This window comes from Mobula birostris, chromosome 8 (genome assembly GCF_030028105.1).
Source record: "Mobula birostris isolate sMobBir1 chromosome 8, sMobBir1.hap1, whole genome shotgun sequence".
In the NCBI taxonomy this organism is placed as follows: Eukaryota; Metazoa; Chordata; class Chondrichthyes; order Myliobatiformes; family Myliobatidae; genus Mobula; species Mobula birostris.
In genome coordinates this window covers 22,997,787-23,024,096 of record NC_092377.1, presented here as the reverse complement: position 1 = coordinate 23,024,096, position 26,310 = coordinate 22,997,787, and the positions used below count along the sequence as shown (strand labels likewise).

The 26,310-nt window shown below is 40.8% G+C and overlaps 1 protein-coding gene across 2 annotated transcripts; it reads right to left on the bottom strand.

Annotated features, from left to right (window-relative positions):
• Positions 1–5,822: 5,822 nt before the first annotated feature.
• LOC140202155 (glutaminyl-peptide cyclotransferase-like) lies at positions 5,823–25,529 on the bottom strand. Of its 2 annotated transcripts, none has more exons than XM_072267024.1 (7): positions 25,282–25,529; positions 17,457–17,603; positions 15,918–16,199; positions 15,063–15,236; positions 13,142–13,241; positions 9,583–9,699; positions 5,823–6,441 (listed from the first exon to the last, which is right to left on the bottom strand). In XM_072267024.1, exons 1-7 carry the CDS (start codon positions 25,396–25,398, stop codon positions 6,296–6,298), a joined length of 1,083 nt encoding a protein of 360 aa, XP_072123125.1. In that variant the 5' UTR covers positions 25,399–25,529; the 3' UTR covers positions 5,823–6,295. The 2 variants fall into 2 exon arrangements, with proteins under 2 accessions (XP_072123125.1, XP_072123126.1); XM_072267025.1 differs by lacking the exon at positions 25,282–25,529 and adding an exon at positions 24,880–24,939.
• Between the last annotated feature and the right edge of the window lie 781 nt (positions 25,530–26,310).

Genomic DNA, 26,310 nt, shown 5'->3' with positions numbered 1-26,310 from the left:
AAAGGAATCTGGGAATACAGCTCCATAATTCATTGAAAGTGGCATCACAGATAGATACGGTTATAAAGAAAACTTTTGGCACAGTGGTCTTTATAAATCAATGCAGCAGTTGGGATGTTATGTTGAAGCTGTATAAGATGTTGGTGAGGCATAATTTGGAGTATTGTGTGCAGTTTGGTCACCTACCTACAGGAAAGAGTTGAAAGAGTGCAGAGAAAATTTACTGGTATGTTGCTGGGATTTGAGGATCTGGGCTCTCGGGAAAGGCTGAATAGGTCAGATCTTTATTCCCTAGGACACAGAAGATTGAGGGGTAATTTTATAGAGGTATAGAAAATTATGAGGGACATGGATAGGGCAAATGCAAGCAGGCTTTTTTCCACTGGGTGAAACTGCAACGAGAGCTGATGGACTAAGGATGAAAGGTAAAATATTTGAGCGGAACATGATGGGCAATTCTTCACTCAGAGCATAGTGAGAGTGTGGAACTAGCTGCCAGTGCAAGTGATGGATGTGAGTTTGATTTCAACATTGTAGAGAAGTTTGGATAGGCGCAAGCATCGGAGGGTTATGAAAGGCTATAGTCAGGGAGCAGGTTGATTGGAGTAATGGGCTGAAGGGCCTGTTTCTGTTCTCTAGTGTTCTATGACTCTTTTGGGCTGGAAGGGCCTGTTACTGTACCATATCTCTAAGTAAGTGAATACAGTGCCTATAAAAAGTATTCGACCCTTCCTGGAAGTTTTCATGGTTTATTGTTTTAGAACATTGAATGACAGTGGATGGAATTTGGCTTTTATTTTGACATTGATCAACTGAAAAAGTCTCTTTCGTGTCAAAGTGAAAACCGATCTCTACAACATGATCTAAAGCAATTACAAATATAGAACACAAAATAACTGATTGTAAATATTCACCCCCTTTAATATGACACACCAAAGCATCACTGTAAGTCTGTGTCCTGGCAAAAACTACACCATGAAGACAAAACAACACTCCAAGCAACTCCACGAAAAGGTTTTTGAAAAACCGAAGTCAGGAGACAGATACGAGAAACTTTCTAAATCACTTGGATTAGATTAGATTATGAGGACACGCAGTCCTCTTTTATTGTCACTTAGTAATACATGCATTAAGAAATGATACAATATTCCTCCGGTGTGATATCACAGAAACACAGGACAGACCAAGACTGAAAAACCAACAAAACCACATATTTATAACATATAGTTACAACGGTGCAACAATACCGTAACTTGATGAAGAACAGGCCATGGCACAGTAAAAAAGTTCAAAGTCTCTTGAAAGTCCCACATCTCACGCAGACGGGAGAAGGAAGAAAACTCTCCCTGCCATGCCCGACCACAGTCCGACTCTGAGTCGTCCGAAACCTTCGAGCTCCGATCGGCCCTCCGACACCGAGTACCGAGCACCATCTCTGCCGAACGCTTCAACCCCAGCCTCGGTTGCCAACAGCAGGCAAAGCCGGAGATCTTGGGGCCTTCCCTCCGGAAATTCTCGATCGCACAGTAGCAGCAGCTGCGAACCGGGCATTTCAGAAATTCTCCAGATGTTCCTCTGCTTCTCACGTCTGTCTTCATCAAATCAGAATTGTGCACGGTACCCTACTTACAAATACGATATCATTTCACCGGTAGAGGCTATGCGCGCTGCGTCGCGCCACCATCTTCTCCTCCCACTTTGGAGTATAGTTAAATCGATTATCAAGAAATAGAAAGAATATGGCACAGCTGTAAATCTGGCAATAGCAGGCTGTCCTTAAAAACTGAGTGACCATACAAGAAGGGGACTAATGAGAGAGGCCGCCAAGAGACCTGTGAGAACTCTGGAGAACTTACAAGCTTCAATGGCTGAGATGGAATAGACTGTGCTTGCAACAATTGTTGCCTGGGTGCTTCCCCGGTTGCAGCTTTATGGGAGAGTGGTAAAGAGAAAGCCACTGTTGGAAAAAAACTCACATGAAATCTCAGCAAGAGTTTGCCAGAAGGCATGTGGGAGACTCTGAAGTCAGCTGGAAGATGGTCTGATGAAGCCAAGATTGAGCTTTTTGCTCATAAGACTAAACACCTTGTTTGGCATAAGCCAAACACTGTACCTCACAAAAACATACCATCCCTTCTGTGAAGCATGGTGGTGGCTGCATCATGCTGTAGAGATGCTTCACTGCAGCAGGCCATGGAAGGCTTGTGAAGGTAGAGGGTAAAATGAATGCAGCAAAACACAGGGAAATCCTGGAGGAAAATCTGATACAGTCTGCAAGAGAACTGAAACTTGGGAGAAAATTTGTTTTCCAGAAAGATAATGACCCCAGGCATAAAGCCAAAGCTACATAGGAATGGCTTAAAAACAACAAAGTAAATGTCCTGGAGAGGCCAAAGCAGAGTCCAGACCTCAATCCAATTGAGAATTGTGGCTGGATTTGAAAAAGACTATTCACTCACAATCCCCATGCAACTTGACAGAGCTTGGGCAGTTTAGTAAAGAAGAATGGGGAAAAATTGTCATGTCCGGATGTGCAAAGCTGATAGAGATCTATCCACATAGGCTCAAGATTATAATTGCTCCCAAAGGCGCATCTACTAAATTCTGACTTGAAGGGGGTGAGTAATTATGCAATCAATTATTTTGTGTTTAATAATTGTAAAAAATATAGACCAATTTGTAGAGATCTCTTTTCACTTTGATACAAAAGAGTCTTTTAGAAACATAGAAAACCTACAGCACACAAAGCTGTGCCGAACGTGTCCTTACCTTAGAAATTACCTGGGGTTACCCATAGCCCTCTATTTTTCTGAGCTCCATGTACCTATCCAGGAGTCTCTTAAAACAGGGGTTCCCAACCTCTTTTGCACTGCGGACCAGTTTAATATTGACAATATTCTTGCCGACCAGCCAACCTGGGGGGGGGGGGCGCGGGGGGGTAGTGTTGCCAACAGACAACAGTAGCAGTCAAATGCGTTGTGTTTACCATGTTAAGACTACAATGACCATGAAGCCTTGCGCAGGCACCAGTGCGCATGCGTGTACGTGCCGATTTTTTTTTCTACAAATCGTTTTTGGCAATTCTGTTCGGGTGGGGGGGGGGTGTTAATCACCACCGGAATATAGGTGATAAGTGACTAATACACTCAATTTCATTTCTAAAAGGGTTTATCTAACAAATTTAATATTAAACACAGCGGATATTTTCCTCGCATGAATATAGTGATAAGTCAATTATCAGGGGAGAACAGGGGAGCTTGAAGTAAGGGTTGAACGAACTTCCAGTAGAAGTGGTAGAGGCAGGTACGATATTATCATTTAACAAAAAATTGGATAGGTATGTGGACAGGAAAGGAATGGAGGGTTATGGGCTGAGTGCAGGTCAGTGGGACTAGGTGAGAGTAGCGTTCGGCACGGATTAGAAGGGCAGGGATGGCCTGTTTCCATGCTGTAATTGTTATATGGTTATATAAGTCACTTATAAGTCAATAGCATCATTACATTTTAAGTAACGTTTGGATATTAAACACACAGCACATATTTTCCCTGTATGAACAGATAAAATCATTGTAACACATCAATATCGCTGAATCAGTGGGAGCCCTGGGCTTGTTTTCCTGCAACAAGACAGTGCATCGAGGGGTGATGGGAGACAGCGATACTCGAAAGGGGTTCCTTATGTCCAGTCTATTCCGCAGTTTAGTTTCCGTTGCAATCATTACAGGGATATGTTGGAAATGGAAGCAACGTTTTCAGTGCTTTCATGGCTATCTCAGGATATTTAGCCTTGACTTTGATCCGGAATGCTGGCAGAGATGTTATGTCAAACATACTTTTCAGCCCAGCGTCATTTGCAAGCTTGAGGAGTTGATCTCCTTCCCGTGCTGACATGGATGACACGCGGGTAATGATCTCGCGTGCGTTCAAGCTCAACAGTGGGCATGACAGGGAATGAAGAAAGGTGCAGCTGACTCATATCGCCAAATCATATCGTTTCCTCGCGGCCCAGTAGCACATGCTTTGTGGACCGGTACCGGTCCGCGGCCCGGTGGTTGGGGACCGCTGTCTTAAAAGACCATATCATATCCACCTCCACCACCATCGCCGCCAGCCCATTCCACACACTCAGCACTCTCTGCGTAAAAAAAAAAACATACCCCTGACACCTCTTCTGTACCTACTTCCAAGCACCTTAAAACTGTATCCTATCATGCTAGCAATTCTGCCTGGGAAAAAGCTGGACTATCCACACAATCAATGTCTCTCGTCATCTTATACACCTCTATCAGGTCACCTATCATCCTCCGTCACTCCAAGGGAAAAAGGCCGAGTTCACTCAACCTGTTCTCATAAGGCATGCTCCCCAATCCAGGCAACATCCTTGTCAATCTCCTCTGCACCCTTTCTATGGTTTCCACATCCTTCCTAGAGTGAGGCGACCCAGAACCGAGCACAGTACTCCAAGCGGGGTCTGGTCAGTATCCTATGTAGCTGCAACATTACCTCTCGGCTCCTAAGCTCAGTCCCACAAATGATAAAGGCCAATGCACTGTATGCTTTCTTAACCACAGAGTCAACTTGTGCAGCAGCTTTGAGTGTCCGATGGACTCAGACCCCAAGATCCTTCTGATCTTTTTCTGTTGATCAGTGTCAAAAAAGACAAATTAAATCCATTGTAATACAATGTTGTAAAACAATAAAACATGAAAACTTCTGGCGGGGGGGGGTATAATTCTTATAGGCACTGTAGGTAAGCTGTTTCAATATCAAGTTTCAAATAATTTATAAAGCACTATATTTTCAATAAAAATTAAATATTTCCTCAATTGAAATATGTTAGTTGCAGGTTTGATACTGGATGGAACATTATTTAATCTATCAGCAACATCCATCTACAAAATGCAATGCATCAAAATCACCAGAATTTCTTTACCAGCGCTTCCCAATCCCTCAAACTCGAGCAACCTTAAAGGACAAATGCAACAGGCGTTTGGGAACACCATCACCTTCAGCTTTCTCCTCAAGTTATACACTGTCCTGACTTGTAAATATATTGTAAATCCTTGAAACTAGATAATGTGACTGGATTCTCAAATCACTCTGGGAGTGCTTTCTCCATGCAAACTGCAACTGCTTAAGATCATGGCTCGCTGTCAGCTTTTAAAGGGCTTTGGCTGACAGGTAATAAAACATATAGGCTTTGCCACTTGACTCCAACATCACAAAATAGAATTTTTAAAAAATGAAACAATTCACAAGTAAGCTGTTCTAGCTCACAGCAAACTGTTAAAATTTGGTTCACAATATTAAAGCAGAGCTCTTCCTTAGTGAAATCTATGTCCATAGTGTTAACTGGGTTTTATGACTCTTAGAAATTCAGTTCAGCACCTATCTTAACGTTTAGCATAATCAACCAAGGATAATCTCCTGTACTGTGCACAGTGTAAAAGACCATGTCATTCATTTGTATTCCCTTCTTGGTGTGATTAGATTGTTAGTGTGTGAACAGCAACATAGAGTTTCACCTCTGCTGGCGACAATCCTATCAGAGACAGCAAAGCACCGAGACTCACCTTGTTTAAAAAATGCTGTCTATGCTGCTCTATTATTAGAAACACCATACTTATATTATTAATAATGCATTTTCTGCTTGGAAAGATGGACTCCTTCTGCAGTTTTGGTCAGAAGTTTGTCTTTGATCATGCATTAAATGTGTGCCAAAGTGTCAGCTGGTGGTTAACTCACTTCAACAGGTTTGATTCTGTTGGATCTAGCCAAATGTCTTGAAGCAGAGGCAAAAGACACAATTGTCATCCACTAAATTCAAAAGTTTATTCACACTATGTATGTTGTAACATTTTAAAGCGAGCACTTGTTTCTGGTACACAACTCAAAACATAATACCTAGAACCGAATACTCTTGTGTTGAAACTTATAGCTTACACAAAATGTGTACCATAACTGCGCTACTTATTGCTACACATGCAATATACAAATATAAGATTCACTGGTAAGGTTTTGAATCTCGATGAGAATATTATCTAAGAAATTACCACAAATATGCATTGTTTACCAAAATTGCGCAAGACGAAGCAATAATTGATTTGTGACTATCAATATTCATTCATGCAGCAGATTAAGTACAATCAGATGTTAAATGGGTAAGTTTGTATGATTGTAATAATGGTTTTTGAATTACATTAAGGCAGCATGAAGGGTCTGCTGTTTGAAATGATTTAATTGGAAGTACTTAACTCTGTCATGACTGTTGTTCACTGTGAACATCAGGGATCATTTATACATTGAGATACTCCAAAACAAACAGTTGCAGTATTTTATTGAGATTTTCAATTGTTGTTGGATCAAGATTAACCTCGTTATCTTCCATGGTGTGCCACACTTGAGGGAAAGGCATCGGTATGATATGCAGAATGGGAACACCTGTGAAACCAAAACAGTGAAGAGTTAATTGACTTCTGCTGGGGTTCACTTCCATCAATACGCAGCACTGGCTTTGTTGCCTTTGTTGACTTTTTAGCAGCAGTACAATTCAATACCTAATAATAGAGAAAAAATGGGATTTACAGTAAGTTTATATATGTTAAATAGTTAAATGAAATAAGTAGTGGTAAATCAGAAATAAAAAAGTAGTGAGGTATGCTCATGGGTTTAATGTAAATCCAGAAATTGGATGGCTGATGGGAATAAGCTGTTCCTGAACTGTTAAATGTGTGCCTTCAGGCTCCTGTTCCTCCTCCTTGATGGTATCAATGAGAACCAGCCATGACCTGGGTTATGGACATCCGTAATAACACACACCACCTTTTTGAGACATTTTACATTGTAAAAGTACAAACTTAGACTTAAAAGAATTGTAAATATACCCATGTAGAGGCTCCTTTGAATTTCATCCCTTATTAAAAAGCACTAGCCTTCGTTCTTCATTGAACTCCAGTGGTGAACTTGCCCTGTATGGAATGGGGCTGGGTGAGGGAAGAAGGGTTGGGATGGTGTGTGGCTAGAACTGGGCACAAGCCAGGAGGATACTACACACTATGTTATGCCACTCTTCATTATTTTCAAATATTACTCAGACCTAGAGGGAATAATGGTAAAGCAAAATGCTGTTGACATTTTATTATGTTTTCCCTCAACTGCAGTGCTTTTATGAACTTGATGTAGCAGGAATTGAGCAGGCAATACAAGTTCAAAGTAAATTTATTCTCAAAGTACATGTATGTTACCATATACTACCCTGAGATTCATTTTATTCAATGATTCATTGAGTCCAGCAGGAAGGAGAAATGAGAGAAGGGAGAGAATACCCCAGCAGATATCCCACCCTGCAGGAACTCATTTCAGGGAGTTAGCACCACCACCCCCACCAACCCCATATCCCCCCCGACCCCCGATTGACCTCCAAGGGTGTATGTATGCAGGACATTTGATTATGAAAGAACACAAACATTTATTTGGTCACACATTGAAACTATCTACACACACACACACACACACACTATATATATTCCTTGTTGAGTATTTTGTTGGCCGTCTCAATGCTAATTGCTAAATGCTGATGCAAGTAGCTTTTCTATTTCTTTTGAAAACTTTCCTTGTTTGGTGATGTGGCTTGCTTGGCAGATTTGAGCATTTTGCCTGAAGTCTCAACCTCACAGCGTCTGTGTCAATGAATTTGTTAATTTTGCAGGACATCAGATTCATAAGATTCACAATTATATTATCATAGAATAAAAACACGATTCCATTACAACTTTAAGTAAGTCTCTAGGGAGTTTGGCCTCATCACGTGGGACATCAATAGGGTAGTTCCTCAGCAGCTAGCCAGCTAGTTTAAATAACATAAGTGATGCTACTGAACGAATGACACCTGTTCAACTCACCTCAACATGTCTTTTACAATCATTTAACCCACCATGGGCAATAGAAAAGTCACTGTTGCAAACAGTGCAGTGAGCAACGCTGTCATTATTTCTGACCCCTATTAGGCAGGGGTACACTTTAGTGTAGTCTGGAGTGAAGTATGTTTTATATTTTTTTTTGGAACACTCTGCCATGGTGCTGCAGGACACTAAACTGAACCGATGGACAATGAAAGAGAGAGAGAGGTCAACTGTAAAGCCTGCCCACAGAGAAAACTGATAGGTCTACTTAGCACAAAGAGAGACCAATCAGGATTATTATTATTATTTTTTTCCTCCTCCTCCTCCTCCTCCTCCTTCTTCTTTCTCTCTCTCTCTCTCTCTCTCTCTCTCTCTCTCTCTCTCTCTCTCTCTATATATATATATATATATATATATATATATAATATATATAATTTACAGGCGTCAGGGAGCCACTATCAATATGTGGGAGACGCCCAGACCTTCCCGGAGAGGAGAGGTGTCTGCACCGGAGAAAGGTGAGAATTGATGGTCTTGTAGGTATGCTGAATATAGAATAAAATTGTAGAATTTAACTTTCAAAGAACAATTGCACTGAAGTTGTACTAATTGAATAAAAAGTGAAACAAGACAAAATATATCATTTTAAACTGAAGCTTCTAGGTCTGTATGAAGGCATCTGGCTGTCGAGGAATACTCCACTCATCTCTGCAAGTAGATTCAGGCAAACATTGGATGAACTGGGTGTAATTATAGATTTGATTGACAGGCTCCAATGAAATGAAGAGTTTCATTATTTGTCACTATTTTAAATGTGATAAATTTCTCATAAGGCAGTAGTAATTTTAACAGAATGCATTAGTATTCTCTCCATGTACCATGAAGAGTACTCTAACTGGCTGCATTGCTGCCTGGTACGGGGTGGGATGGTGTGTTGGGGCACTGCACAGGATTAAAATAAGCAGCAGAAGGTGGTGAATGCAGCCAGCTCCATCATGGGGTACTAAACTCCACAGCATCCTGGACTTCTTCAAAGATCAATGCCTAAAAAGGTGGCATCCATCATGAAGGACCCCCATTACCCAGGAAACACCCTCTTCTCATTGCTACCATCAGGAAAGAGGTCACGGAGCCTGAAGGCACACACTGAACAACTCAGGAACAGCTTCTTGCCCTCTGCCATCAGAGTTCTGAATGGACATTGAACCCATGAACACTACCTCACTTTTTTTTTCTCATCGTGTACTATTTATTTAATTTAACCTTTTTAATATGTATACTTTTTACTGTAATTTACAGCTATTATTATGTATTGCAATGTACTGCTGCCGCAAAGACAACACATCTCATGACTCACGCCGGTGTAATTAAACCTGATTCTGGCTCTTTTTTTAAAGTAACGCTGAAGGAGAGCTTTTTTCTTCCAGCAGCTTCTGAACTGATCTTGCATTTAGACAGTTTGCTACATCAGATTTAAGCTCGAAAGCTGCTTTTGGATTTTTTTCCACAAATGTGGCAGTGAGAAAGAAGGCAGGAGGACCATTTGACGTATTGTGTCCTGCAGGCTTTATAAAATCTAATCAGTTCCATTTGGTAGCTCTATATTGAGGAGCACAGTACAAAAGCATAAAAGATATACAAAATGTTAACATATCTATTATGATTCATGATTATTTTCTACCTCGCTGCAGAAATGGTACATGATCATCATCAATGTGTGCAGATCGCATTTTGGTCCAGAGGTATTTGACCTCATTTGGATGGTCACTCAGTAAACCCAGACGATGAAGGCGTCGTTCTGTTGGATAACATTAAACACATGTTAGTTATGTCACTTTTTATAGTTGACTCAGTAACTCCATATCTTTCTAACATCAATGCATTGCCACTGTAACCTATCATAATGCTGAAATACTGATTCTCTTTATCTTTTCTAGAATCATAAATAATCTACACAAACGACAGCAAAATCACAACTATGAGAAAAGGCTTGAAATTTCATTGATCATCCATAGAGAGCTGAAAATTATCCCTGATAATGCTGAACAAGGGAAATACTACTTCAATATATTCTTCAGTTAAATGATAAGAGGAACAGGCTGTATCCTTTCAAGTATGAAGTAACTGTACCTGAAGATCCACTTTTAAAGTATCACTTTTAATTAATCACCTGTATTTAAAAATATTTAAATAGCATTTTTGGTGATTGTCGTGGCATGCTCTTAAGCCTTCCAGCTGATCAACTAAATTGATGATAAGATACTGAAAAAATACTTTGTTTTCTGTAGTGGCCTTCATATCCCTTCCAGAATTCCCTTTATTCCAATAATGTAGTAAATTACCTTTTATAGCAATGACGTACATATATAATGTAGCAACTGTTGTAGTGTCTTTCCTATTGTTGCATAAATCCCATTCTTACTCAATTCTGTGTTATCTATATATTTATGTTGTTTGTACTCCCTCCCTGACCTAATGTTTATCTTCTGTTGAAAGTGATACTGACAACCAAACTTATTAATAACAAGTATTTTATTTTTTTGCGTGGAAATGCCTTTTGCTTCCAGTGGCTGTAAATCACTTTAAAACATTCTGTGAAGTGCCAGAAAGTAGGATCACAAACTAAAGCCAAAGTAACAAACAGGGAAATCACTTGCACTGTCAGTCTGCCACCGATGAGAAAACTATCCTGTCCTTAGATGCAAACAACAGGAATTCTGCAGATGCTGGAAATTCAAGCAACACACATCAAAGTTGCTGGTGAACGCAGCAGGCCAAGCAGCATCTGTAGGAAGAGGTGCAGTGGACGTTTCAGGCCGAGACCCTTTGTCAGGACTAACTGAAGGAAGAGTGAGTAAGGGATTTGAAAGTTGGAGGGGGAGGGGGAGATCCAAAATGATAGGAGAAGACAGGAGGGGGAGGGATAGAGCCAAGAGCTGGACAGGTGATAGGCAAAAGGGGATACGAGAGGATCATGGGACAGGAGGTCCGGGAAGAAAGACGGGGTGGGGGGGGGACCCAGAGGATGGGCAAGAGGTATATTCAGAGGGACAGAGGGAGAAAAAGGAGAGTGAGAGAAAGAATGTGTGCATAAAAATGAGTAACAGATGGGGTACGAGGGGGAGGTGGAGCCTAGCGGAAGTTAGAGAAGTCGATGTTCATGCCATCAGGTTGGAGGCTACCCAGACGGAATATAAGGTGTTGTTCCTCCAACCTGATGGCATGAACATCGACTTCTCTAACTTCCGCTAATGTCCCACCTCCCCCTCGTACCCCATCTGTTATTTATTTTTATACACACATTCTTTCTCTCACTCTCCTTTTTCTCCCTCTGTCCCTCTGAATATACCTCTTGCCCATCCTCTGGGTCCTCCCCCCCCTTGTCTTTCTTCCCGGACCTCCTGTCCCATGATCCTCTCGTATCCCCTTTTGCCTATCACCTGTCCAGCTCTTGGCTCCATCCCTCCCCCTCCTGTCTTCTCCTATCATTTTGGATCTCCCCCTCCCCCTCCAACTTTCAAATCCCTTACTCACTCTTCATTCAGTTAGTCCTGACGAAGGGCCTCGGCCTGAAACGTCGACTGCACCTCTTCCTACAGATGATGCTTGGCCTGCTGCGTTCACCAGCAACTTTGATGTGTGTTGCTGTCCTTAGGTGCACTTCTTTAGCATTTCTCAGCATGGAGGGGAATAAAAGTCTTTTTGCTCTATCTTCTACTCCTTCAGTTTGTATGGGGTTTATATTATTTAATATTGTGAGCCCAAAGTCTAAAAATCTCAAAGTGTAAGGTTCCAAATATTTAGTTTTTCAATGCTTCTCATATTAATCCTTGGCTCCGCAAGATGACAACCGCACTTACTACTGTAAGTACTCATAGTTTAGATATTTTGCAACAATTAGATATTCTGCAGTTTCATTTGTTTGCAAGTAATAGAGTTCATTGCATAGTGTCTGTATGGAGAAGCAGAAGAAAAAATATTCTTTCTATAGAAAGGCTGACTCATTTAAAAACTTATTCCTGAAGTTTTTTCAAGTATCTCAATCCTATTGCTGCATCTCAACCCTAAACATCAATAGTTCCTTTCTTCCTCACAACTGTTGCTTGACCTTCTGAGTTCCTCCAGCAATGCCTTGGAATCCCCTCTTAACAGACCTCTTCTCTCACTGCTGGTCGTCTCCTTCCTCTCTACTCTCTGCCCTTATGTAGGCTTTCAACCTGAAAAGTTGACAATTTCTTTCCTCCTGCAGATGCTGCATTTCCTGCTGAATTCCTCCAGCACATTATTTGTTCATCTGGCAGTTTGCTTCTTGCTCCACATTCCAGCTTCTATCGACTCTGGTGTATTTATGTGGAGGCTTTATAAAGCGCTGGTGAGATTTCACTTGGAGGATTGTGAGCAGTTTTGGCTCCTTATCAAAGAAAGGATGTGCTGACCTTGGAGAGGGTGCAAAGGAGGTTTGCAGAAATGATTCTGGGATTGATATGCTTATGATATGAGGAGCACCTGATGGCTCTGGGCCTATACTCATTGGAATTCAGAAAATGGCAGGGGGGGGGAGCGGATCTCATTGACACCTATCAAATGGTGAAAGGCCTCAATATAGTGAATGTGGAGAGGATATTTTCTATACCGGGAGAGTCTAAGACCAGAGAACACAACCTCTGAATAGAAGGGTGTCCTTTTAGAATGGAGATGAGGAAGGATTTCTTTAGCCAGAAAGTGGTGAACCTGTGGAATTTGTTGCCACAGGCAGCTATGGAGGCCAAGTCATTGGGTGTATTTAAGGCAGAGCTTGATAGATTCTTGATTAGTCAGTGCAGGAAGGGATACAGGGAGAAAGCAGGAGATTGGGGCTGAGAGGGAAAATGGAGCAGCTGTGATGAAATGGCAGAGCAGACTAGATGGGCCAAATGGCCTAATTCTACTCATATCTTCTGGTATTATGGTCCCACTTAAAATTGTTAAGTTAGTCTAAAGTGAATTTTTTAAGAACTCTAACGAAAAATTACATTTATTATGGTTATTGAAAAGTATTCCACGTGCAAGGTTTTCCAGTGTCACAGCTAAAGGAGAAAATACAAGAGTATAGCTCATGGAGTCAATAATTAGAGGGTAAATAAAATGCAGAAAAGCAAAAATTGCAAAATGCAAGGGAGGATCCACAACTGTTGTGATACATAAAATTCATCAACTACATAATTATCGATATGTAAGTAATGCTTACGAATTTGAGTTACCTATAAGCTGCAGTCTTTTATGCCATCGAACTGTATTTGGAAAGTAACTTGGAATTCTTGGATTTGGAGAACCGAGGAGATCCAACAGCAAGAATAAATCCTGAAAGAAATGCAAGTAATTTATCAATGAGGATATTTCAACTCTTGTTGACTACCCAAAACATCTTGTAGAATTTCCAATCCAGTATTTGTTCATGACTAACATATCTACTGTCGAGTGCTAGTGGTACCTCTGTATCGCATTGTCTCCAAACTGAAGCCCATGAAGCCCCACTCCAGGGATGCCTGCACAATATTCTGGGCTGTAATTCCAGTGGAACAAGTCAGAAGTATATTTGATATTAAGTACTAAACTAGAGTCCTATCTGCTTCCTCAAGTGGGGACAAATTGCAGAAGAAAAAGTGAGTATCCATTGCCAAATCTCATGCAGAATTCCACATTTTGAAAGTTGCTTATCTGATCATTATCACATGAGACTTTGTGTGAGCTTGCTGGTATCATTTTGGGGGATCTGTCCTGGTTCGAACATACAAGTGCCATTACAAAGAAACCACGGCAGTGCCTCGACGTTGTTAGAAGTTTCCGAAGATTCGGCATGTTATCTAAAGCTCTGACAAATTTGTATAGGTATGCAGTGGAGAGCATATTGACTGGTTGCATTGTGGCCTGGTATGGATGCACTAATACCCTGAAATGGAGAAGCCATAAAGAAGTTGTGTTTAAAAACACAAACACGAGGAAATCTGCAGATACTGGAATTTCAAGCAACACACATAAAAGTTGCTAGTGAATGCAGCAGGCCAACAGTTCAGTCCATCATGGGTGAAGCCCTCCCACAACTGAGCACATCTTCATGGAGTGTTATCGCAAGAAAGCAGGATCCATCGTCAAGGACACCCACCATCCAGGCCATGCTCTCTTCTCACTGCTGCCATCAGGAAGGAAGTACAGGAGCCTCAGGTCCCACACTACCACATTCAGGAACAGTTATTACCTCTCAACCACCAGACTTCCGAACGGTGGGGAATACTTTCATCCCCAAAGAGGCCAAGAGCACAAGAAATTTGGAGCATGAGTAAATAATTTGGGTCTTCAAGCCAACCTTGTCATTTACTATAATCATGGCTAATCAATACTGCCCTTGATTCCTCTTCTGTACCATTTCTCTGTGTGTCTTTATTCCTTGATCTACAAATGTCCATCTTTTATATAATTGTATACACTTTTATTGATTGATCTTCTGCCACCCACTGAGCCAGAAATTTCCAGAAATTCACCACCCTCTGGAGAACACATTTCCATGTAATTCAAGTTAATAACTGTCCTGTTACCTTGACTCTACGTCCCCTTATTTGAGATTCACACTCCTGAAAGCATCCCAGCCTCTACCCATAAGGTCGCTGGTGAACCAAGTGGTTTATAACTGTATTCTTGTAGACTCAAGGTTACTTTATTAAGATAAACTTTTAAATCAAAACTCTGATTTATTCACTCTGATATTAATGTTAATTCCTCAGCTTCTCTGGTGGCATGGAAAATCATGCATTAGAACTCTAGCTTTTTGTCCAGTAGCTTAACCATGAACACAAAATAATCTGCAGATGCTGGGATCAAAGCAACACTCACAACACGCTGGAAGAACTCAGCAGTTCGGGCAGCATCCGTGGAAAAGATCGGTCGACGTTCCGGCCCGAAACGTCGACCGATCTTTTCCACGGATGCTGCCCGAACTGCTGAGTTCCTCCAGCGTGTTGTGAGCTTAACCATGATACTGCTGTATCACTTTCCAGAAAGTGAAAATAAAATGATGTTTATTAGATCTTTGTGAACATCAACTTTGTGCTTCAAACATTTGAATTGCTATTCTTCAACATGTATTTTCTCAGTTAGGTTCACTTTCTGCACTTAGATGGTACCTACAATTGCATGCAGCATGTTGGTTTCAGTTGTACCAAGTGGATGAGCTGTCCTCTCCATCTTCTGTGCCAAATGTCGAGAGCCATACAGCGAGTCAGTGTCTGACCAATACTGAAATGCTTCTTCTCCATCGAAGAAAATGAGCTGCAGTGTAAGATCTGGCCTGCCCGTGGTATTCTAAACAAAAGAAAAATAATTTAAATATAAATTACAAACATATTTGTGTGCAGTTTTGGGCTCCTTATTTTCGAATGGATATACTGACATTGGAGATGGTTCAGAGAAGATTTACGAGAATGATTCCAGGAATGAAAGAGTTACTGTATGAGGAATGTCTGGCAGTTCTTGGGCTGTTTTCCCTGCAGTTTAGGAGAATGATGGGGGGGGATCTCATAGAAACATTTGGAATGTTAAAAGGCCTGAACAGATTAGATATGGCAAAGTTTTTTTACATAGTAGGGGAGTCTAGGACAAGACAGATTGAACGACGTCTATTTAGAACTGAGCTCCGGAGAAATTACTTCAGTCAGAACGTGGTAAATCTGTGGAATTTATCCAGGGCATCAAAGGGTATGGGGAGAAGACAGGGGAGTGGGGATGACTGGAAGAATTGGATCAGCCATGACTGAATGGCGGAGCAGACTCGATGGGCCAAATTGCTTGCTTCTGCTCCTATACCTTATAATCTTATAATCCAAAGTCAAAATATCCTCACTAAAAATGGAACATCTAGTAAACTGCAGACTGGAATGAAATTTCTGCTAAGATATTCTCAAACATAAAGTGAAATTGTGTTTTAATTTATCAAGTTACTTATTTAATTTTGTGGTTATTGATGTATCATGTATTAAGGAATACCCTTAAATGAAGTAGTGATTTGTCCAGTGACCGAGCCAGTTCCAAAATCATAGCACATGGCACAGCAGAATCTGTGGCACCCACATAGACTCTGTTGTACCACCACGCATTGTAGTATTTTGAATCATGATGACAGGCGAGCACCAGCCTTCGTTTGGCTGAGGGATCCAGCGTTGCAATGATATTTGAAAATGTAACTGTTCCATAGGGTATTGCCTCCTGGAAAGTGTCCTCTTCAATTACCCAGTCAGCCTGGAGTTCACTTAGCTGACTTCTGATATGCTGTGGAAAGAAAAAAAAAACAATTTTCCAAGTGTCAAGGAATCAAAGATAGTTTTAAAAAAAGACATTGCTTAACAGACATTTTATTCTGCTATTTCTGTTAACTTTCTTAACAGAGTCATTATCTAAAATACTGGCAGTCAATGTCCAGGGCAAATGTGATGAAGAGAATATGAAGTGCCCTTGTTGTCAGTTCTTTCTTGCTTCAGTTATCAGCTTTCTACATCCAATAATGGAATTGTAGAAGCCAAGCAAATTAACACCTGCCTGAGAAAGTCTGCACACACTGGAAATTTAAATGCTGGAGGAACTCAGCAGGTCAGGCAGCAGCTCTGGAAAAGAGTAAACAGGTGACATTTTGGGCCAAGACCTTTCATCAGCACTGGCGAATACCTGCCCACACCTCAATTAAATAGTAAGAGCATCAGGCTTTATCCTTTTGAAAAAATAGGGCTTTTACCTGAATGTTCACTTTTAATTTATAACATTTAAATAACATTCTTGGTAATTGTTGTAGCATGCTTTTAAAGCTTCCAGCTGTTCCCCTGTGATGGAGAAGATACTGAGAAAAAGACTAATTTCCCATTTTGGCTTTCATATCCGTTCCAGAATGTTTTGGAGCCCTTTACAACAATGATGGACATAAATTAGTTGGGGACTGTTGTAATGTAGAGTCTTTCCTGCTCGTTTTTCAAAATTATGTCCGGAAACTGCTATTTGCAATTTTGAGGAGGCAGATATGGCTCTATTTTATGATCTAAAAGATCAGAACTCATACAGTGCAACAGCCTAGTGGGAATCAGCTCGGATACTTGTGCTCTTGGAATGTGTCTTGAACGCAAAATCATCTGACGGATACGGGACCACTCACCACTGAGCCACAGCTGACAAAGTGTGCACATTGCATTAATTGTTTATTTTTCAAAAAGCTGCAAAACATTAACCAAATTGGACAAGAATTGACATCTGTAGTTTGGAATCAAAATGGCATTCAAGCAAAATAACAGGGGAGCTTCAATATTATTTGAACCTTCATCGCAATAATTTTACCCAACGATAATGGTGAGAAATTTTAACAGCTCTTTTCAAGCAGATGAATCTCAAATGTTTAAAACGGTCAGGTAAGACACTTGCTTCTTATTAGCCTTTTCATTAGTCAAATATGATTCAGTTAAAAAACAGCTTAATTAATGCAGAAACATTCCAAGATAAGTTAAATTTGATTGGGCCATTGTTTTACAGACCCTCTTCACTCACCTGCCGCACTGCAATATTTCCAATAGATCCAGGGTATCTTTCCCGAAGCATTGGTCTCAGGTAACTGTACCACATGATGGAAATGTTGGTCAGTGAAGTCATGTTGCGGACATCACTTGTCGTCAGGTATTTGGGTTTATGAAATAGCTGGAGATGTAAGAACATTTGAGAATGTGAGATAATTGAAGGTCTATATGTTACCCCCACAAGTTTACAGCATTTGCTAGGAGATTTGGCAGCACAACCATATATTTTAACACTTTTGAAAGGATAATACATATAAATCTTAAATTAGATTTTAAAATCGGTTCTCCTCAGTGTTGCCAATCAACAAGTCAGGATAAGGTCGACCATAGATTAGGAAAACAGAATACTGCATAATTAGTGCTCTGTATACTGTACTACTATGGGTGGTGAGGTGGACCAAAGGAGGCATCAGGTGCTGCTTCCGTCCACTCGCCCGCAGGTCACCCTTAGGCAAGGTGTCACACCTGTGCAGCTCCCTGGATTAGAATCACATGAAGCCATGGGAGCAGGTGGTGGATGGTCTTTTGAGCAGCTGGTACATAACACAAGTCCTGGTGATACGACCACTGACACCAGGCAGAGTATTGATAGTGGCTGGGGGTCACCTATCTTGTAAAGACACTACCCGGAAGGTGTCGATGGCAAACCACTTCTATAGAAAAATTTGCCAAGAACGATCATGATCACCATCATTGCCTACATCATGTGACAAGGCACATACTGATAAGATGATATTGCTACAGTGCTAGATGGACAAAATAATCAAGTTTTCAGTGATTTTAAAATGCTTCGATAAACTTAAAAACACAATGCCTACAGCTTTAAAACTGTGAGTTCTGAAATAGGTCAATAAATCCACTGTCTAATCTTGTTTTATTATTGTGACATCATAAATCATGGAATCAGATACTTCCCTCTGTCAGAACAAGACCTTTTATAATGGTTTCATATTTCTAGAGATGCATCTGCTGCCCAATTTTTGAGATATTGTAGAAATGCAAAGAAAACTGAGTGAGAGGAATATCACTTGAAGATGCCTCTTGCAACAGACAAATATCTAATTTCCTCATTATGTTCCCATTGTTCAAGTTCTAGTTTATTGTTGTCATAGGCATATATACACAAGGTATAAACACATGAAAGTTCACTTTTGCAGCAGGAACAGCACAGTAATTACAGGCAAAGCTCAAATTTACTACGTTTACATAAACTTACAGTACTGTCCAAGAGTCTTGGGCACATACAGTATATACAGTGCCCATAACAAGTGTTCACTCCCATGGAAGTTTTCATGTTTTATTGTTTAACAACATTGAAACACATTGGATTTAATTTGACTTTTCTGACACTGATCAACAGAAAAAAGACTTTTGTGTCAAAGTGAAAACTAATCTCTCCAAAGTGATCTGAATTAATTAGATTAGATTAGATTCAACTTTATTGTCATTGTGCCAAGTACAGATACAAAGCCAATGAAATGCAGTTAGCATCTGCCCAGAAATGCGAAGAATAGTATTATTTACAAAATAATTGTGAATAAAAAGTAAGTGCTACAGCACACAAATATAAAAGTACTGAGACAGTACAATACGGGTGCAATACTGCTTAGCGCTGTGATGTGAGGTTCAGCAGGGTCACAGCCTCAGGGAAGAAGCTCTTCCTGTGCCTGCTGGTGCGGGAGCGGAGGCTCCTGTAGCGCCTACCAGATGGGAAGAGAGTGAAAAGTCCATGGTTAGGGTGAGATGCATCCCTGATAATGCTTTTCGACCTGCCCAGGCAGCATTTATGGTAGATGTTCTCAATGGAGGGCAATTGGGTGCTGATAATCTGCTGGGCAGTTTTCACCACACGCTGGAGTGCTTTGCGGTCCAATATGGGACAATTGCCATACCACACAGATGCAGTTGGTGAGTATGCTCTCAATGGTACATCGGTAAAAATCCATCAGTATCCTGGGACAGAGGTGAGCTTTCTTGATGCTCTGCAAGAAATAAAGGTGCTGTTGCGCCTTTTTGATCAGGATGGAGGAGTTCAGGGACCAGGTGAGAACCTCGGAAATGTGGACAGCAAGGAAATTGAAGCTTGATACACGCTCCACTACAACTCCATTGATGTAGATGGGGACATGAGTGCAGCTCCTAGGATTATAATTACAAACATAAAACACAAGATAATTGATTGCATAAGTATTACCCCCTTCAAATCAGTATTTAGTAGATGCACCTATGGCAGCATTTACAGCCTTGAGTCTGTGTGGATAGGTCTCTATCAACTTTGCACATCTGAACGCTGCAAATTTTACCCATTCTTCTTTACAGAACTGCTCAAGCTCTGTCAAATTGCCCTTTCCAAGTCCAGCCACAAATTCTCAATTGGATTGAGGTCTGGACTCTGACTTGGCCAGGATATTGACTTGTTTTCAAGTAATTCCTCTATAGATTTGGCTTTATGCTTGGGGTCATTGCCTTACTGGAAAACAAATCTTCTCCCAAGACACAGTTCTGTTGGAGACTACATCAGGTTTAACTCCAGGACTTCCCTGTATTTTGCTGCACTCATTTTACCTTTTACCTTCAAAAGCCTTCCAGGGCCTGCTGCAGTGAAGCACCCCCACAGCTTGATGCAGCTATGACTTGTGCTTTTCAATAACCTTTTTGCAGAGTTAGTTGGAGTGTTCTTTTGTCTTCATGGTATAGCTTTTGCCAGGATACTGATTCACCAGCAGCTGAACCTTCCAGATACAGGTGTATTTTCACCACAATCAATTGAAACACCTTGACTGCAAACAGTGATCTCCATTTAACTAATTATGTGACTTCTAAAACCAATTGGCTGCACCAGTGATGATTTGCTGTGTCGTATTAAAGGGGATGAATACTTATGCAATCAATTATTTTGTGTTTTTATATTTGTAGGTAATTTCAATCACTTTGTAGAGATCTGTTTTCACTTTGACACAAAAGAGTCTTTTCCTGTTGACTAGTGTCAAAAAGGCCAAATTAAATCTACTGTGATTCAATGTCGTAAAACAATAAAGCATGAAAACTTCCAAGGGGGACAAATACTTCTTATAGGCACTCTATATATAGGGTACCAAAGAATTTTGCACAGGACTGTATATTGGTTAAAATACAAAGGTGGCTGGGAAACAGAAATAAGAGTACTTAGCTTTGTATTAGCTCAGTGACTGGGCAGCAAGATTATGGAGTGGTCAGCACAACACTGGAGTACAGATTGACCTGGGTTCAATTCCTGCCACTGCCTGTAAGGAGTTTGTTTGTTCTCCCTGTGACTGCTTGGGTTTCCTACAGGTAGGCTAAATTAACTGGTCATTGCAAATTATCCCCTGAATAGGCTAGTGTTAAGTTGGGGGCTTGCTGGCAGTGTGGCTTGAAGGGCCAATTTAAGTGTTATTTGGTAACTTGAAAGATGTAATATACAGTACTGTGCAAAAGTCTTAGACACTCTAGCTATATATATGTGCCTAAGAATTTTGCATAGTACTGTATATTAACATAAATTATGTATATATCTTAAAACATGACTTGTTGCAGCAGTCATTTTGTAATGAAAGATATGAATGAAAATATTTTAGTATTACATGGGGAAGCAGTGTTTTTTAACTCCAGCATTTTATTAGCTTCCTAATTCTCAAAGGAAAAATTCTGCATCTAAAATATGTAGTTTACGGTTGCAACTTTAATGCAAATGCACAGTTTACAACTGTTGCCATGAAATTCAATGTATAATGTTAAATCACAGATTTTGAAGCCCTGAAATATTACATATTGTCCCAAGCATAAAGTTTATACTATCCAGAGGAGAGTTTCTTGAATCAGTCCCGTTGTATCACAGCCAGTTTGAAAAAGTGCTGAAATAACAATACTCAAGTTTGGAACAAATACAGCCAGCATTCCCAGCTGTTGATTACATTCATTCAAAATAAATTGTATTGTGGTTCACACTGGGGTGTACTAAAGATGTTTTGATTGTCAAAAGGTCAGTTACATTAGAAGGGAAAAAAATGTAATTTGCATATAGAACATGGAACATAGAGAAGTACAGCACAGCACAGGCCCTTCGGCCCACAATGTTGTGCCGACCCTCAAACCCTGCCTGCCATATAAGCCCCCACCTTAAATTCCTCCATATACCTGTCCAGTAGTCTCTAAAACTTCACTAGTGTATCTGCCTCCACCACTGACTCAGGCAGTGCATTCCACGCACCAACAACTCTCTGTGTAAAAAACCTTCCTCTAATATCCCCCTTGAACTTCCCACCCCTTACCTTAAAGCCATGTCCTCTTGTATTGAGCAGTGGTGCCCTGGGGAAGATGCGCTGGCTATCCACTCTATCTGTTCCTCTTATTATCTTGTACACCTCTATCATGTCTCCTCTCATCCTCCTTCTCTCCAAAGAGTAAAGCCCTGGCTCCCTTAATCTCTGATCATAATGCATACTCTCTAAACCAGGCAGCATCCTGGCAAATCTCCTTTGTACCCTTTCCAATGCTTCCACATCCTTCCTATAATGAGGTGACCAGAACTGGACACAGTACTCCAAGTGTGGCCTAAACAGAGTTTTATAGAGCTGCGTCATGACATCGCGACTCTTAAACTCTATCCCTCTATCTCTATCTTTAAGGAGAACCTCCTAGCGTGGATTCATATCAAAGGACAAAATTACAAACTGCTGGAAACTCAACAAGTTGAACAGCAGCCGTCGCGCAGAGACATTGGAATGTTTCTGTTCAAGACCTGCATCAGATCTGAGAGTAGCGGGGGTAGCGCTAGGGTCAGGCAGGGATGGGTAGTGAGGGATGACCAAACCAGGGAGTCACAGACACTGGTCCCCGTGGAGGACGTAACGGAGTAAGGAGAGAACAATGTGAGTAGTGGTGGGATCTCACTGTTCATTTTTGTTTACTCGAGATTCCATCATCTGCAGTCTCTTGTGTCACCAAAGGGCAAACTTACAGTCCCTTTGAAAGATATCACACCATTTGACCTTGCAGTGTTCACCGAGCTTGGCAATCAGATTTCAGACATTTCATTACCACTCAAGATGACATCCTCAGTACACAGCTGCTGGAATCCATAACAGTGCAAATTTGTGACACAATTTTCACTCTGCTGAGAATTTCACAACATCGGATAGAGTAGTGTGTTTCTTTAGAACAGCATTGTTTGAAGGTATGCCAGAATGTGTAAAATTATGATAGATCAAAAGAGACTAACTCAGAAGGGGATGGCCCCAAGACCAATGGGATAGATTTGAAATAATTATAGTAGGGTTTAAAGTAGTTGAGGAAAACATCTCCCAGCTAGAATCTGGAACACTCTGCCTGAAGGAATGATAGAAGCAACAACCTTACCAAATTTACTTAGATGTGTATGGAAGAGTTTTTATATTTGGGTTAGGTGAAATGGCTTGAACTGATGCTTTGAAATTGCTTTGAATTTATGAAACCATCTCACCGTGATGCTTTAGGCACTAAACGAAAACTGTCTTAGGAGTCTGAGTTATTATGTTAGAACATCAGGAGCTTGAGGAGATTTGGAAGACACTAAAGACTCAATGGTTCCATTTTACATCAGAGAAGTATACAGTATACTGTACAACCTGAAATTCTTACTCTCCGCAGACATCCTCAAAACAGAAGGAAAACCCAAAAAACGATGACAGAAAAAGTGTTAGAACTCAAAAGCACTTTCCCCACTCAGAACCAGCAACACAAGCATTAACCCTCCCCTACCCCCACTAGGGAGTGTCAGCCCCTCCACCCACCCACCATGTAAGCAACAGCAAAGCCCCCAGAGACCACGATCTAGAGCCCATCCCAACACTTTGACATCTCAACAGGCCCTCTCTCTTACTAATAAGGGAGAAAGATATCATTCCTGCCACAGCAAGAGGGAGATCAACACACCTCAAAGGTTTCTGTGGATCACAACTTGGTATGGAGCCTGCAATACACAGGATCACAGGAGGTTGCAGAGAGACATCTCCAGCATGGGTACAACCCTTCCTACCATTGAGGACACCTTCAAGAGGTAGTGCCTCAAGAAAATGACAACCTTCACAGTCTGGGACATGACCTCTTCTCATTACTACCATTATGGAGGAGGTAAAGGAGCCTGAAGACCCACATTCAATGACTTTGAAACAGTTTCTTTCCCTCACCCATCAGATTTCTGAACAATGCCTCAATGTTCCTTTTTTTCTTGCATGATTCATTTTTTTTAACTTATAGGACTTAATGTCTTTGAACAGTACGGCTGGCGCTAAACCACAAATTTCATGACATTTGAGTCAGCAATAATAAACCTGATTTTGATTACTGTAAGTTAGTTTAATTGCCCAGGAATTTGGCAGCCCTAGCAGCTATTCACTGAAAAATGTCAACAGCATTTGAAAGCTGAGTTGAGTGGTACTCATAGATTAGAGACATTATGTCAGGCTTACTACTGGATCTGCTCATGAAGCCTGGTCAAAGGGGGATGAGGTTAATCATAGATCGGGTGAAGTAGCTACACAGATCCAGATGACACAAGGAAGCTTGTTCCTGGATTCTTTATCCCACCACCATGTCTCTGGATGCCCCTTACCACTTGCCATATGTGGCATTCTTTGATGTTTGACATTGATGGATTTCTGTCACCCTTGTGTTCACTAGCCAGGAGACAGATTCCACTGAGAATCCATTTTGTTGTGTTTGCAATGAAACCCAGGACTTAAAATACCAGAGTTTCATGCCATCCCTGGTTGTGAACCCCATCCCCACCCAGTTTAAAATAGGAGTTTCAATTTTTTTTTACACATTCTATTGAAGTTAGGTGATAGAAAAAAACTGAATTGCAAATTGGTTGTATGGAAAACATTCTTACTACCAAAATACAGGAGGTGATTTCCTTTTTTCTAGTGATGTTATAAGTCAGCCCTCCTTATCCACAGGGGATTGGTTCCAGGGCCAAAAACGCAAATGCTCAAGTCCCTTATTTAACCTGTCTCCGTGCAGGTGGACTTCCGGTTCCGGGCGAGCTCCGGACCCGCCACCCGCGGCTGCTGCTGCTGAATCCGCAGTGTTTCTGTTCCATTGACGGAAAACGATCATGATTGAAAATAAAGTGGAAATAATAAAGCGATCGGAAAGAGGTGAAACGCCATCGGTCATTGGAAAAGCGTTAGGCTACAGTTGGTCAATGATCGGAACAATTTTAAAGGATAAAGTGAGAATAATGGAGCATGAGAAAGGCCCTGCCCTGATGAAAGCTACAATTATTACTAAGCACACAGCGGCTTAATTATTGAAATACATATGATTCTAAAGTGTTTTATATGCATAGAAAAGTAAAATATATACTATATACTAAGAAAAACATTTGATTAACTTACTCTGAATAATACCGGATGTACCTGTTCCGACTTGCGTACAAATCCAACTTAAAGACTGCCTGTACTTTAAATCATCTCTAGATTACTTATAGTACCTAATACAATGTAAATTCTATGTAAATAGTTGTTATACTGTTTTGTTTAGGGAATAATGACAAGAAAATAAAAGGCTGCATATGCTCAAACGAGTGCTGGAGAAAGAACTTCCGCGTTTTCCCGATCCGCGGTTGGTTGAATCCATGCATAAGGAGGGCCAACTGCACCTTGTATACTATTAATAAGTGCACTCTGGGAAAGAGCAGCTCAGCTGAAAACTCCTACCTTTTTCTCAATTTTAAAATAGAAAGCATAATCTATACACAATATTTGCTTCACAGTGAAAGCTCAACCTGTAAAACCTACCTTTTCTTCTGTCCATGGTGCTTTGTATTCTCCTTGTGTTTCCACTTGGCAGAAAATTGCTGGTAAATTAACTAAAATTGCACACAGAAGAAAATTCAAGATATTGTTGCAAGCCATCTCTCACTGTGGGAATAAGCAAACACACCGTTTCTTATTCTCTCTCTCTCTCTCTCTCTCTCTCTCTCTCTCTCTCACTCCCACTCCCTCACTCCCTCACTTCCTCACTCCCTCCCTTTCTCTCATCACAGATTAGTGTGCAATCTTGTGAGTCAAATCAGAACCTGCAGGGCACTTAAAAAGCTTTGAATTTTCACTTACGTCATTCCAGACTCCATTTGATTGGCAAATAAAGAATGAGATTATCCTTACCGAGATCTGTTCTGTTTATTGGCTATGCTCCTGTGCAGGCTTTTTTTTTACATTATATCTGCAATCCTAACTGAACATAAAGAGCTCTTAGACATTTTGAAGCTGCTTCAGTTTCCCCTGGAAAAACAGTTAACTTCAGCAAATTCCATGGTTTTGTTAAACATACATAGCATTAAATTGAAGTATTTTAATGGAAAATGTTCTGAGGATCATTAAAAATTATGAATGGCTGCTGCTATTTCAGAATTGAAACAAATAAAGCTATTTTAACAACATTCAGCAACAAGCCAAGGTGGCACAACATATTTATTGCACATATTGTGATCAATGATTTTTGTGCCATTTTAAAGGCTAATGTTCTCAGATACTTTTCTAATAACCCCTCATCAAGCTACTGATGATCTCATTGGGTACTGTCCCCATGGTGAATGGTGAAGGTGACAACATAAGTGCCAGTAGATCACAGAAGAATTCACAGAAGAAGAGTCTGATCCTACGGTCACTTCTTCACCACTGGTACTTCTTGAAGGGGCCACAGTGATGCTGATATTCCCTTCCTAGCACTGGTAATAGATCACATAACTGTATTTGGGTTTCACACCTGTCTGACAGATGTTGATCCTCTTACTTGGCCATCTAGATGCCCAACACACAGCCTCC

Coding starts and splice junctions, on each gene's coding strand:
- LOC140202155 (XM_072267024.1), bottom strand. CDS start 25,398: ATGGCTTGCAACAATATCTTGAATTTTCTTCTGTGTGCAATTTTAGTT. Junction 16,200..17,456: donor GAAATATTGCAGTGCGGCAG/GTGAGTGAAGAG, acceptor TTCTTTCCACAG/CATATCAGAAGTCAGCTAAG. Junction 9,700..13,141: donor TAAAAGACTGCAGCTTATAG/GTAACTCAAATT, acceptor GTTATCCAACAG/AACGACGCCTTCATCGTCTG.